Raw genomic sequence first — 14,277 nt, 5'->3', positions numbered from 1 at the left:
GGGGTCTGTGAGCCCGAGCTCCGGACCTCTCAGACCTGGCTGTGGCCACGGAAAAAAGCTAAAGGTGCAGACCCCAGAGCAGGGGGATATGACTCACAGGCGGCCGGTGGGGGGGCCTCAGGCAGACCGGTGAGGCCGACGGGGCGGGCAAGTGGGCACAGCAGGACCGGCAGCAGGAGAAGTCTTGAGACATGCAGGGGAGGCCAGCTCTCGGCCCTTCCGGGAGGGCAGCAGGGTATGAGGGTCCCAGTGTTGGGGATGCCGGAACTGTGTGCCAGGCAGTGGGAAGGGGCTGGGTCCCCCAGGACTGCCCCACTGAGCGTGCCACCCTACTTGTCTCTCAGATGTCACGGGCCCAGAGCCCCGCCCTGAGCAGGAATGGCTGCTGCTTCCTTTCTGGCACGGGGTTGGGGGGTGGGGGGTTAGAGGCGAGGACCCAGGTCCTCGATCCCAAGGACAAGGTGCTCAGGCCTCTCCAGGGACCACCATGTCGCCAGGCAACCCTGGCTTTTTAGACATCCTTCCTCAGGCCATGCTGAACCCTGCTCCCCTGTGACCTGGTCCTGGGTCCATGTCTTCCGGAAATCCAGTCTCTTTCCTGCCACATCCTCAGGACAGCAAGGTTTAAAAGGGTGCTGATTCCCCTAGGCCAGGACAGTCAGGGAACCCAAGTGCCTGGGGACAAAGAATGCAGTGAGGGTAGCCGGGGAAACTTTTAACCACATAGCCAAGATAGACTTTCCCGGTTCAAATCCAGACTCCTCCATTTTCTATGCTGTGCTGTCCAATGCAGTAGCCATCAGCCACAAAGGGACTACTTAAATTTAATTTGATGTAAACTCAGTCACACCAGCTGCATTTCCAAGTGCTTCAAAGCCACAGTGGCTAGTAGCTAGCATACTGGATGGCACAGACCATAGAGCATTTCCGTCACCACAGGAAGTTCTACTGGACAGTGCAATTCTAGACGAATGACCTTGGACAAGTCCTTAACCTCTCTGTGCCTCAGTTTCACTTTCTGAAAAACTGGGGTTAATAACAGTACCTAGCCCCTTAAGGTGGTTGTGAAGACTCGATAACATATGCAAATAGAACAATTAATACACAGCACAGAGTTAGTGCTCAATAAATGTTCATTATTACTGTCTAGGACAAGAGGGGCAGAGTTCAAGTCTTCCCCTCCTTACAGTGACACCTGGGAACCCACCAACCTGGCACCTCTGATACCCAGAGGCTGGGGAGTGATGGCTGCTGTCTTAGCCCAGCCTGGGCCACACCTGCTCAGGCCCCCAAACTATGCATCACCTAGAATCAGCAGGCTCCTCGCTTTGTGCCAAGGCCGTGGTGTCCCCTCCTCTTCGCCCACCAAGGCTGGGTGCCCCCTTGTTCCCTGCCGGGGCAGGGCAGGTTTGCAGCAGGGGCTAGAGCGTGATGTCTGGAAACACTACCTTGGGTCCCTGGGGATTAGGCACAAGGGCCACCTGACTGTGGCCTGGGCTTGAGGCCTGGACAGCGAGGAGGAGAGAAGGAGCAGAGCTCTGCGAGGGCTTCCCCCTGCCTCTCCAGGACCCAGATTCTCAGGGGAGACTGAGCCACTTGGGAGGCGCCAAGGTGTGTTCGATTGTAACGAGCTGGGCCTGCAGTTACAGGAAGGCCCGGAGCAGGGATAGAGTTCAAGGAGCGCCCTCCTGTCTTGGTGCTCTCTCCCTGTCCCCTCCTACCTCTCTGACATCTCCACAGCCTCTTTCTTGGTCTGCCCCTCAAGCCTTGCTGCTCCCCAGACCCCCTCCTCTGCCCTTATTTATTCTCTCTTTGCTCCTGTATTTCTCAAAGTGTTTCCGTGTCAGAGCATCTGGCAGTCATAAGGGATACCATGAGCTATCAATGTAATTAATTCCATAATTAGAACTGGGAACAGTTTTACTAGCAGAAACTATGATGATCATCTGTGTGTGCAAAATAAAAACCCGCTATAGGCACACGCACGTAGCCATGTAGACAGCAAGCTGTCGAGTGAAGTGTGATGGGCTGTTGCCACATTTTCCCGTCAGTGTTCCTTTTTGGCTTGTCAGTTGCTTTATCGCACGCTAGCAGGCAAGCGGTAGCAGGCACCAAAGGTTGGAGACAAATTTATGGGAGCAAAGCCCAACACGGGGACCAGTCTCTTCATTAACACATTTCCCTTTTTGAAACAGGCAAGTGTAAGCAGAGTCCAGCAGTGGAACTCTGAGTCGTGGTTTGTTATGAATACTCTCCCCGAGTAATGTGGTCCCTGCAGCCCCACCTCTCCACCAGGACTCCCTTGACTGTGTCTGCAGTCTGTGTCTGCAGCCTCTCTCCTGAGTGCTGCCTCCTGGGTATTTCCATCTGCTTCTGACATCCATCCTGAGGCACCAGCACTCACCATGTCCCAAACTGAGTCACTTCTTGGATCACTCCTTGAGATCTTGGAATGTCCTCCACCCATTTGTCTAAGCCACAGCTGGGAACTCTCTATGTATTAAATATCCCCTGAATCCCGATCCTCTTCTTGGTCCCATCCTTGGTCCCTGCTAGCCTAGAGCCCAGCCAAAGCCTTCCAGCTGGCCTCCAGCCCTCCCCTCTCTGGTCTATCCACCACCAGGTAATCTTTCAACAAAGTAATAAACATTTGAAAAGGCCCATCCCACCATGTCCTAGACCTGCTTGAAGACCACCTGCACCTCAAGGCTAATGTATGGCTCCCGCTGTACCTCCACACATGTGCTGGGATGCTGGTTCCTTTGCTCAGTCTCCACTGGAGCAGAGAGGGCAAGAGAGTCTTTGCCACCCTTGGACCTGGATACCTGGCACGTGGCAGGCATTCAGTAAGTGCTTCTTGAATGCATGAAAGAGGGTGGGCTTCTCCAAAATCTCTAGGGACTCCCCCTTACCCATTCAGTACAGCCCAGACACCTCCCTGATATTTCAAGCCCTCCACGATATGGACCCGAACCTATTCTTCTTTAATCCCTCACAGCCTCAGTGAAATGGCGATAGAGAAATGACAAATGGTGGGGTGGCTTGAGGATGGACTTACCTGGTTTGGTAACCTGGCTTCTGCACTTAGGAGTTCTGTGACCTTCAGCAAGGTATAGAACCTCCCTACCCTCTGTTTTCTTGACTGTAAAATGGGGGATAATGAGTATCTAACTCTTAGGGTTACGGAGAGGATTTCATGAGATAATGCATGTGACATGCATTGTTGGCATGCAGCCAGGCACAGCACAAGCATTCATCAAATTGTAGCACCAGTTTCTTCCCCATGCATCCACTTCCCACTCCCCCCCAACACACACACACACACACACACAGGAAACCACTTATTAATTCTCAGGGTATCCTTCCAAGGTTGCTTTATGAATATGCAAATAAATTCATGCTTATTTTCTCTATTTTTACACAAAAGTTTACATGCCCCACACCAGGAGTCAGCAAACTTCTTCCACAAAAAGCCAGATAGTAAATATTTTAGGCTTTGTACAACATATGGTGTCTGCAACTACTCAGCTCTGCCACTGTAGAGCAAAAGCAGTTTTAGACAATGAGTGTGACTGTGTTCCAGTTAAACTGTATTTATGGAAACAAATTTGAATTTCATATCGCTTTCTCATGTCATGAAATATTGTTCTTCGTTTGATTTTTTCCAACCATTAAAAAGTATAAAAAACCATTGTTAGGTCACAGTCTGTACAAAAACAGTCGGTGGGCCAGATTTGGGCTGTTTTTTCACTTTTCTATATATCTTGGAGAGCTTTTCTGTGGATGTAAAAGGGCTGCATCTTTCTGTTTTGAGGGCATAGCACTCCATCCCGTGGATGTCTCTTAGTTTGTTTAACCAATCCCCTACTAAGGGACACTTAAATTGTTTCTATTCTTTACAAAATATTTTGCTATTACAAAACAGTGCTACTATGAATAATCTTGTTCATCCATCATTGTGGACGTTTACAAGTGTCTTAGGTCAGTTCCCCCTAGAGGCGGAGCGGGGACGTGAATTCAGGTGTGTGTGTGATTTACTCGGGAAGGGCTAAGGGCGGGAGGGAAGCAGAATGGAAAGGCGGAAAGAGCCAAGCAAGGATTGGTCCCGGGAAAATCAAGCCAAAGCCTAACAGAGGGCGGAGCTTGGACAGCTGTCCCACCTTGAAGCAAGGAGGCGGGGCTTTTAAACTTCCGGTTCAGTCAGTCATTGGCTTCGTGGTCATGATGGTGGGAGGAGCTTGTCAGGTGGTTGTCTTCCGTCCGGAGCACAGCTCAGGGCGAGCCAGTGTGGGGTGCACCGGCCGCAAAGGGGACTGGGCAGGGCGGCAGCAGTGCCTACCACAGCAGGTGTATCTGCAGCACAGCCTCGGAGGTGGACCTGCAGGGGCAAAGCATTGATGCATTGCGGTGTGGATAGACATTGCCAAATTGCTCTCCAAATGGGCTGTGTCGACTTACATTCCTACCAGCAACATCTGAGTGTCTGTTTCTGCACAATCTCACCAAATTAGTCTATTATTAAACTTTTGGATTTTTTGCTAATCTGATGGACTGAAAAATGCTATCTCAAAGTAGTTTTCATTTGCACATCCCTTAGAATGAGAAAAGTTGAGCCTACTTTCATGTGTTTAAGAAACATTTGGGGCGGTGGGAGCACATCCGCTCGCCACCTGGGGACCCGCGCCGCGCTCCCCGACCCCGCCCACCCGACGCCCATTCCCCCGCCCTCCGCTCGCCCGGGTTATAATTGCCTCTCCCCACCCGTAGGGGTTATTTTGGGGGTGGTTGGAGGTGGCGGCGGAGGCGAGGAGGGGAATTGTGTCTCCTTTCCCGGGACGGGGGAGCGGCGTCGGAGGCCACGGTTTCCAGGGTCCCTACCTATGGGAGGAGTACTTCCTTCTTTCCATTGGCACCAAGCTTGGCCATGGGACTTGACCAAAGTCAATGGAAGATGAGAAGTGATATAGGTCATGTCTAAGAAGAAGCTTTGGAAGCCAATGCATGAATTTATTTTGCTCATTTTCCTCTGCCACAGGAAAAACAGGTGCCAGATAAAGGCTTTTTCTTTTGCCAGGATTCCAGAATGAAGATACCTGTAACCAACCCAAAGTCAACATAACAAAAATGAGAAATATATTTTTGTTCTAGTAAAACAGTAGTTCTCAAAGTGCTATCTGTTAGCCCAAGACCCTTTAAGGGTTAGAACTATTTTAATAATAATACTAAGTTCCTTTTTCATTGTGTTGACAATTGCACTATGGTTCATAAGCCGTGGTGGGGAAAACGGCTGGTGCCTTAGGAAAAGTCAGTGCAGTTCCTTCAAACTGTGCTCTTTGTCACCATATATTTATAGTAAACAAAAAAAATTATACTTGAGAAGGTACTTGATGAAGCAATGAAACATTAATTTTTAAAAATCTTGATCTTGAAAAAAAGAGAAACGTTTGGGTTTTTTTTTCTGTGAACAGTTCCTATTCCTTTGCTGACTTTTCTTCTAGGGCTATTGGTTTGGTCTGTCTTTTCTGTTTCTAGGAGCTCTTTAAATATTATGGAGATTGGTTCTTTATCGTGATATGAATTGTACATATTTTTCCCATTTTGTCTTTTGTCTTTTTACTTTGTTTAAAGTCATTTTGGCCAAGCAGAGGTTTTTGATCATAGGGTTGGTTGTTTGGACAAGTAAATGATATGTTATGTAAAACACCTAGAATGATGTCCACTACTTGGTAGGCACTGAATGGATGTTATTTTCCTTCTCTCCCTTCCCTTCCATTCTATGCTTTATCCAACTGTGCTCATTATCCTTCCTTAAATATGGCCCATGCTTCCCACCTTCACGTGTTTTCTTATGTTACTTTTCTTATCTGGAATGTCTTCCCCCTCATTTTGGACTGTGAAATTCCTACCCTTCTCTTAAGCCCCAGCTCAAATGTCATGGTCCTGCTTACATCTGAACTCCTGTACCTCTGTTAGCCATCAGAGTCCACCTTGGATCCTAGTAATATACACACATTTATCACGCTTTTCCTGAGCCTCAATTTCCTTACCTATAAATTGGAGTTGCTGGGGAAAATAGAGATTTATTTTTATTACAACATAATGCATGTTTACTGTAAAACTGTAAAAAAAATTTTTTTACTGAAAAAACTCTAAAAATATGAAAACATAAAGTTTAAAACAGTAGTTACACATACCTAGGCATTCTCATCCCCAAGGGGCAGCCACTGTTTACAGATCCTTCCAGACCTTTCCTATGCCTATATAAATATCTGTAGGGAAGAGAGAGAGGTTTTTCTTCAAACAAAAACCTGGAAGTATTACTGTCCATATTATTCTGCAACTTACTTTTTTCATTCAATAAATTAACATGAATAAGATGATGCATTTAAAAAAAAAAGATGATGCATTTAAAGTACATCCTTCAGTGCTCTGTCCATGGGAGCTGTAATTATTCTATGTACCTTGCAGTGATGTTTTTAAACTTTCTTTTGGCAGCAGAACACTTAGCAAACAAAATAGTATGTGGAAACCCAGTTATCAATTAGATAGAGTGGAGCCACCAGGCTAAGGTGAAAGTGGGTGGGAAGGAGGGCACGGAGCCCCTCACCCACTCGTCTCCCCATCACTGTTTGAGAACCTTAGTGAGTTGGGCAGAATATGGGGGCACCATGTTCAGCTGAGTGGCATTATCATGGGTATGCACTGTCCAGGGAGTTTCCACTCAGGTCTGAAGATCCCAGCCAGCTGGGATGGAAGGTTTTTTCCCAAGTTAGTTGAAAGAGCCGGAGAGTCCTCAGGCCAGAGCACATCTTGGTGGATCATACCCAGTGGCTCCTCCTTGGCTCCATGATGGTCTGTGATGAGAGTTTTCATTGGTCCATGAAGAAATGAAAAAAATTAAGCGAATGAGGTGAGATTTCCACAAAGTTAAGCTTATTCAAATATTTCTTATTGGCATTGAAATGTCTTTTCTTTCATAAAATTATGGTGGTAATAATTGGGAGTTGTGTGTGTGTGTGTGTGTGTGTGTGTTTTAATGTCTTACCTAAATAAAAAGTTGGCAACTTTATCTTGGTCCCCTACATTTGTTTCAAAATTTTACTGATCCGTGAAATCCTGAAGTCTAGAGAGATGGATGTTCCAGTCAATTGTGGCAGCTCTGCCAGGACCTCCTTGGAACAATCCCAGAGAGATAATCTTGGGCCAGGCGAGTCTGAGAACATTTATGCTATCCTTTAACGAAATCAAAGTGGTTCTTCCAAAGCTGAGAGTGGACAGAGCCCCGCTCCGGGGACTTTAGTCAAAGAAAGTCACCTTCCCAGTGCAGCTCTCACTTGCCTCTGTTGCTACCACTCTCTAGGAGCCAGAGCTGAGCTGAGGACCTGAAGCCCTTCACACATGGGGTGGGGGGCCCTCCCTCCCTGTCCACCTCCAAGGACTGGTCTGGGGTTTATGAAGGGAGATAGCTGACTCTTTAGAGGGGTGTTTTCAGTGTAAGACATAGGACCTATCAAAGAACCAAGACTTCCTTCTTTACTTGGCTGTGAGCCTCTCAGAAGGTAGGACTTTTTGATTTGTATCGTTTAACCCGAAATCCCCATCACAGCAGTAGATGACAATGGATTGAGCTCAGAAGGCTGTGGTTGTTAAAAATGTATTGACACCAGATTAGTCCCTTGGCCTTTTATATGTAAGGATGCTTGGGCAGTATAACAAGATATTTGAGGTGTCTTTTATTCCTCTTAGATGAAGAAGAATTTTTAGTGGCTTGGGGAGAGGTATTTTGTCTGAACTATAGCTAGCACTTTCTTTTCTTTGTTCATGTGATTTTAAAGTTCTGGTATAGTTTTCGACTTGTGACCACTTACTCATATTTTCAAAATAATCACATGGTGTCACTGTTCCCCTTGGTCCTCACCATAGCCCGGTGAGGTGGGTGTCACTATTCCTGTTTTATTGATTAGGAATCTGAGTTTCAGGGGATCTCAGTGACTGGTCAAGTAGGAGGCAGAACTGACATCTGCCTGGCCCAACTCCTGTCCTCTCTTCTCTGCAGACAGGTCCTTTCTACAACTAGGGAAGACATTTTTTTCTTCTCTGCAAAGTTAAACCCTTGGCCCTTAAGGGATTTGAACTCAGGAATCTTGGGGCCATTAGCATCGAGTTCCAACTAGAGAAACAAGTGATGGCAACAGTAACAACAGTGACAGCAAACGACCAAGAAAGAACCCTTTGAGTTTCCACCTTGACCAGACTGGAGAGCTCTTTGTCAGCATCAAGTTCAGAAATGTCCCAGGTGATCCGGGCAGAACCTGAACTACTCCCTTTAGCTCCCTGGGTGCTCTGTGATGCTGACACTAAGCTGAGCCATGGCACTGGCTTGGTACCACCAGGAGGAGACTTCCACCGACCCACCAGCTCACTTACCTCTCACTCTTTGGTGAACTCTTGGAAGCCATTGGAAGGATTGTGTTTTCTGCTGCAGCTGGCTGTGCTGACCTTCTCCTCGGAGTTAGGAGCAGGTGCCTGAGGGTGGAGCCCCCAAATCTGGTCCATTACAGCTCCCAGAGCTTCTGGGGTGGCTAACGGGCCCTCTCTCTCACTCCAGCCCTCAAACTCGGGGAGCAGGCTGGGGCATGTTTGGGGCTGTCAGGGTGAGTATTTGCTGCTGGTCGCACTGGAAGAAGCGCAGTGGTGAAGCTCACGGGAGACAAGTCCCAGGCCAACAGGGCTGGGGAAGGGCTGGAAGGTGCCCAACTCTGACACCTGTGCTGCTCTGGCTTCTGCCAGGAAGGGATGAGAGGGAGATTGCTCATGGCCTGGACACCCGGGGCCAACAGAACAGGAGTAGGGACAATGGAGGGAGAGGGTCCCAGGACCCACTTGGGCAAAGAATCCAGTGGAGAGGCTAGGGGTGGGACCTACAGGAGGAAAGAGCACCACCCCAGGCCTGAGCAGAGGCTTCTAGGCTGAGTTTCTGTCATGGTCTGGGCTGCTCTGTTGGGTGGCACAGGAGTCAAGCTCTGCTGGATTGGAGTCCTGGGGCCTGATTTACCTGTTGTATAACCTTGGGCAAGTAATTACTCTCTCAGCTTCAGTGTCTACAATGTGCTCACACCCACCACAGTCCAGACACTGTCATGTATACAGAGGTTCATATACATTTTGACAGTGACAGAGTATTTACAACAAGGCTGCCTTGTAGAATGACCTGCCTTATAATAAACACATAAAGAACCGTTCAAGTTTATGAGCAAACAACTCAAATAGTTAAGATATCAAAGGACATGAGCAAAAATTTTCCCAAGTGGTAAATAGATGTATGAAAAAAATTCAACCTCAGAAATGATTAAAAAAGGTAGCTAAAGCAACATTGAAGTATCATTTATGATGATGAAAAATTAATAATACACTGGCGAGGCTGTGTATAATATAATAATGCTGGCGAGGCTGCACTCTGAATGGGACATTTATACAACCTTTTGGAGAGCAGTCCTCCAGTGTATACCTAGAGCCATAAATGTAACCTCTGATATGATCATTCTAGTCCACAGAATTAATCCTAAAATAATAAGCCTTTTCAAAATGTTTCTTATAAATATTTTTCAAATATACAGAATAAAAACAGTTTAATGGATCCCCCTATACTAAAGGAATATTATTTTTATTTATTTATTTTTTTGTGGTACGCGGGCCTCTCACTGCTGTGGCCTCCCCCGCCGTGGAGCACAGGCTCCGGACGCTCAGGCTCAGCGGCCATGGCTCACGGGCCCAGCCGCTCTGCGGCATGTGGGATCCTCCCGGACCGGGGCACGAACCCGCGTCCCCTGCATCGGCAGGCGGACTCTCAACCACTGCGCCACCAGGGACGCCCTAAAGGAATATTTTAACCGAAGAAAAAAATCCATATGAGTCAGGATGTCCACAGTTAAAAATTTAAAAAAAAATCTAAGTATATAACAGGAGAATGTCTGAATAAATTGTGATTCATCTTCAGATAGACTACCTTGTAGCAATTAAGATGATCAATACGAAAATTGTGGAATTGTATAAAGTACGATCTAATGTTAAGTGAAAAATCAGAATTTAAAAGGTATCTGCAAGTGATGACAATAGTGTAAGAACATATACTTGAGCAAAGGTTGAAAGGAAATATGCCGAAGTATTTGCCGTGTTGGGGTAGGAGGAGGATGAATTCATTTTTTTTCTCATTGAACATTGTTGTTATATTATTTTTACAATAACATTAATCAGAGGGATATTCAGGGCTCTGCCCCCAAATCAATCTGTTAACGTGTATTTGCTGGGCACATGTTCCACAAGCAATTTGTATGAAAGGTTGTATTAAGAAGTGGCAAGAAGCAGGCACAGGACTCAGTTTTAGGGCAAGGGCTGGTCCATCAGAGTCTCAAACTCTTCAAATGTCAGAGCTACATGGGACCAATCTAACACCTTTATTTTGCAGTCGAGGGCCCTGAGGCCCAGGGAGGCTCAGTGACTTGCCCAGAATACCCAGCCAAAGCCTGGCAGTTCTACATAGGGGTAGGCACTCCCACCAAACTAGCCAGCTGGCCTTAGCCCTGTTCCCCTGTCTCAGGGCACCTCCGTTTTCCTGGAGTTGGCAAGAAGGCAGCCAGAGAACACTCTACTAGTGCAGAGGCGGGGGTGGACGTCCTGAAGAGGAAGGGCACAGAGACACTGTTCCTGGGATGCAAACCCCATGCCCCGGTTGTCTCCACAGGACCCTGAGTGGGCTCAGCCAGACACACGCCACCCAGCAGCACGTGGGGCTGTCCCAGACTGTCCGACTTTATCTGGCCACTGCGGCCAATGGCCAGCTGACCTCCAATGCCCTGCCCATGGGGCCAGGCCCTGAACGGAAGGATGGTGCCCAGCAGGCAACATATCTGGGCCACCCGTCATCCTCCTGGGGTAAGGACACCCTGGCTCCAGGTCCTCGAAGAGCAGGGCATCTAAATCTTGGACCTCCTTCTCCCCATCTTTGCTTCCCCCTTCACCCTCTCAGAAGGGCTGAGTTGTGACCCTGTCTCTTATCTTTTCAGCCAATGAACAAAACAGTTGTCAAGCATCTGCTTTATGTTGGACTCCAGGGGTCCTAAACCAGCTGTTGGAGGCTTTGCCCCTTTGAGACACCTAGACCTTGCTTGCTCCATTTCTGCCCCATCTGTCACCTGTTCTGCCTTTGCTTCCCTCATATCCGTTGTGAACCTCACCTCCCTGGCGCCGGTCCTTCCACCTCATCCTTCCTGTAAACCCCTTGTTACCTACAGCGGGGCCTCTGCTTCCCAGAGGAGAGAGCTGAGCATCCCTGAGGATTCAAGCCTCCACACATTCTTGCTCGTTGCCCAGCCATCCTTCCCGGTGTGCCTGGACACTTTCTCTCATTCCTCAGAGCAGCTACTCCAAGCTGCCGCCACCTTCCCCAGCCCCATCCCATGGCCATGCTTTCCACTCCCCAGAGTCCTCACCTTCCGCCCATTTTAAAGTGTACACATCAGTGATGTTTAGCATATCCACAATTTTGTGCATCCACGACCTAATTACAGAACATTGCCATCACTGCCAGAAGAAGCCCCGTGCCCATTAAGCAGTCACTCCCTTCCCCACTCCCACCCTCGCCTCGGCCCCTGGTCCCACTAATCTACTCCCTGTCCTGATAGGTTTGCGTATCCTGGACATTTCATATAAACGGAGTCGTGCAATGCGTGGCCTTCTGTGTCTGGCTCTTTCACTTAGTGTAATGTTTTTGAGGTTTATCCATGCTGTGGACAGCATGCATCAGTGTCCTTTTTATAGCTGATGACCTTTCTTGCCATCTTGAGAAGGAAGTGCCCCTCTTCCTGTCTAAGGCACATCCCACTGTTTCTTGACTCTTCTGGAACCCTAGGCTGTCACCTGCCCTCCCCCCACCCCGGTTCTCCTCCCCCTTCAACCTGTCCCCCACTCAGCCCTTTCCCTAGAGCATATACAGTTACTTACAGCTCTCCCATTCACACACACACACACACGCACACACACACACACACGCATGGCTATTTCTCCACTTCCCTCTGCCTTCCTTTCTATCTCTCCTCCCTTCACAGTCAAGTCTCCATAGACCTTTTATACTTCCCTTCTCAACCCCTCCGCCTCCTGGCTTCCCCGCTGGGCCCCCTATACAGAATGAGTACCCCTCCTTCGTATTTCCACTTGTGTTAAATGAAGCGACCTCAGCTCACACTGCTACAAAGACCTCCCAACCAGTCACCCTGTCTCTCCATCCACCTGCACACCCCAGCTCAGATGGCATTGCCCTCCCCCCACTTCGTCTTTGATCGCTCACTGAAAATTTTCAATGATTTCCCACCACCAACTGAATAAAGTTCCCTATCCTTGTTCTGGCCATTAGGGCCTCCAACACCCGACTCTAAATCATTCTTTCAGGTGTTCTCTTGGAAAACTCTCTTCTCTGGCAAGTCTGAGCTACATTCTGTTCTCTGCCCTTTGGTGCAAAGCCCAGATGCAGCCCTTGCTAGCTGTGTGACTTGGGATGCAACCCATCCTTCTCTGAACCTCAGTTTCCTTAACTGTCAGATGGAAATATTAGGTTAGATATAAGAACGTTGCCAATATTCAACCATTTTAACCTACAAAAATGGCAATTTCTAGTGGCTCAACCTAAAATAATACTCAACAGGGTTGAGAGTTATTGTGCATAAGGCATGAACTCAGTTGCTGGCCTGTCGGCATCCCTCAGTAGATGTTGGCCTGTGAGCTGTTACTCGGCCCCCGCTATGGAACCTCGCATCCAGGAGGTACTTAGCAAATGCCCTTGGGATGGATTCAACCCAGTCCCGTGGGCCTTTCTAACCAGCATCTAGAGGTCACAGCTGTGCCTCTCAGCCTTGCCCCCTGGACCCAAGCCCTCTCTCTGCAGGGCTGAATCTCACGGAGAAAATCAAGAAGATCAAGATCGTCTTCACTCCCACCGTCTGCAAGCAGACCTGTGCCCATGGGCGCTGTGCCAGCAGCTGCGAGCGTGGCGACACCACCACCCTGTACAGCCAGAGCGGCCACGGGCATGACCCCAAGTCTGGTTTCCGAATCTGTGAGTCCATTCCCCGCTCACATGGTTCCTGGCTGGCCCTGGGGCTGGGTGCAGGGGTAGCCAGAAGGACAGGCCTGCCTTGGGCTGGATCCCAGCTCTTCTGCAGGAAGGAGGCCGGGTGCCCTCGTACCGTGGCTCCTGTGAATGGTCTCCAACCACACAGTGCTGAGTTCTCACCCAGCTCTGTCACATGTGACTCTGAGCAAGTCTCACAACCTCGCTGAATCCAAGTTTCCTCCACAGAAAAGTGAAGGCGTTAACAGTGCCACTCCCCCCAAGCCCCCCACTCCCGTCCCATCCCCCAGGTTACTGCAGGGTGGAGGAAAGGCAAGGCCTGTTATTATCCATCCTCCTTCACCCTCCCAGGCCTCCTGGAAAGTCCCTGCATTTCAGGGGGTGCCCGGTTCCCAAAGCCATCCAGATTTGGGGGTCTTGCTCCCCCTGCTTCCCTGTTGTCACTCAGCGGCCACATAGTAGGTGCTGCTGTGTTCTTCCACCACGTCACCTTGAGGTCGATGTTGTAGATTTCTGCCAGATCCCCTGCCTGAATGGAGGCCGCTGCATTGGTAGGGACGAATGCTGGTGCCCCACCAACTCCACTGGGAAGTTCTGCCACCTGCCCGCTCCCAATCTGGACAGGGAGCCTCCAGAGAGGGGGGTCCACCACAGGGCCTCGCCACAGGGCCCCTTGAAGCAGTCCACCTTCACGCTGCCTCTCTCCAACCAGATGGGTGAGTGTGGGGCTGGGAGGCGACCTGGGTAACGTGTAGGGTGGGTGCTGGCATCTTCATGGAGGGGACGGGAAGCTGTGTCCAGCCCTTCCTTCTCCTCTACCCTTAGCGCTCAGTTTCATTCCCTAAGTTTTTCTCTGCCCTTCCATCTGAGTTCATCAATTTTTTTTTTTTTTTTTTTTTTTTTTTTTTTTTTTTTGCTCTTATCCCCTACTGGGTGCGATGGGGGAAACAAAAGAGTATAAGGGTAGGGCCCTGATTTCAAGGAACCCATGGCTCTGAACAATAGAGAGAGGATGCATGAGAAAGAATAGCATCATAAAACATTTCCTTTCCTCTGCCTTCCGTTATTAGGTGCCAAATAAAGGGTACAAAAAATACAGAATTTTGTAGGAGATCAGGGGATGGAGAGCCCCAAGCCTGGGGAGTTCAGGGAAG

General features: G+C 48.8%; 1 protein-coding gene across 7 annotated transcripts in view; it reads left to right on the top strand.

The window, feature by feature from the left end:
- The window catches only part of LTBP2 (latent transforming growth factor beta binding protein 2), a 99,867-nt gene that overhangs the window by 36,369 nt on the left and 49,221 nt on the right, over positions 1-14,277 (top strand). For all 7 annotated transcript variants that reach the window (XM_060295053.1, XM_030831720.2, XM_060295054.1 and 4 more), the window contains 3 exons: positions 10,742-10,932; positions 12,938-13,108; positions 13,633-13,839. In XM_060295053.1, the coding sequence (XP_060151036.1) occupies positions 10,742-10,932; positions 12,938-13,108; positions 13,633-13,839 (569 nt within the window). The remainder of the gene's footprint in view (positions 1-10,741; positions 10,933-12,937; positions 13,109-13,632; positions 13,840-14,277) is intronic.

Source organism: Globicephala melas, chromosome 2, assembly GCF_963455315.2.
Source record: "Globicephala melas chromosome 2, mGloMel1.2, whole genome shotgun sequence".
Lineage (NCBI taxonomy): Eukaryota > Metazoa > Chordata > Mammalia > Artiodactyla > Delphinidae > Globicephala > Globicephala melas.
The sequence above is the reverse complement of the archived record's forward strand: the minus strand, read 5'-3'. Positions and strand labels throughout refer to the sequence as shown.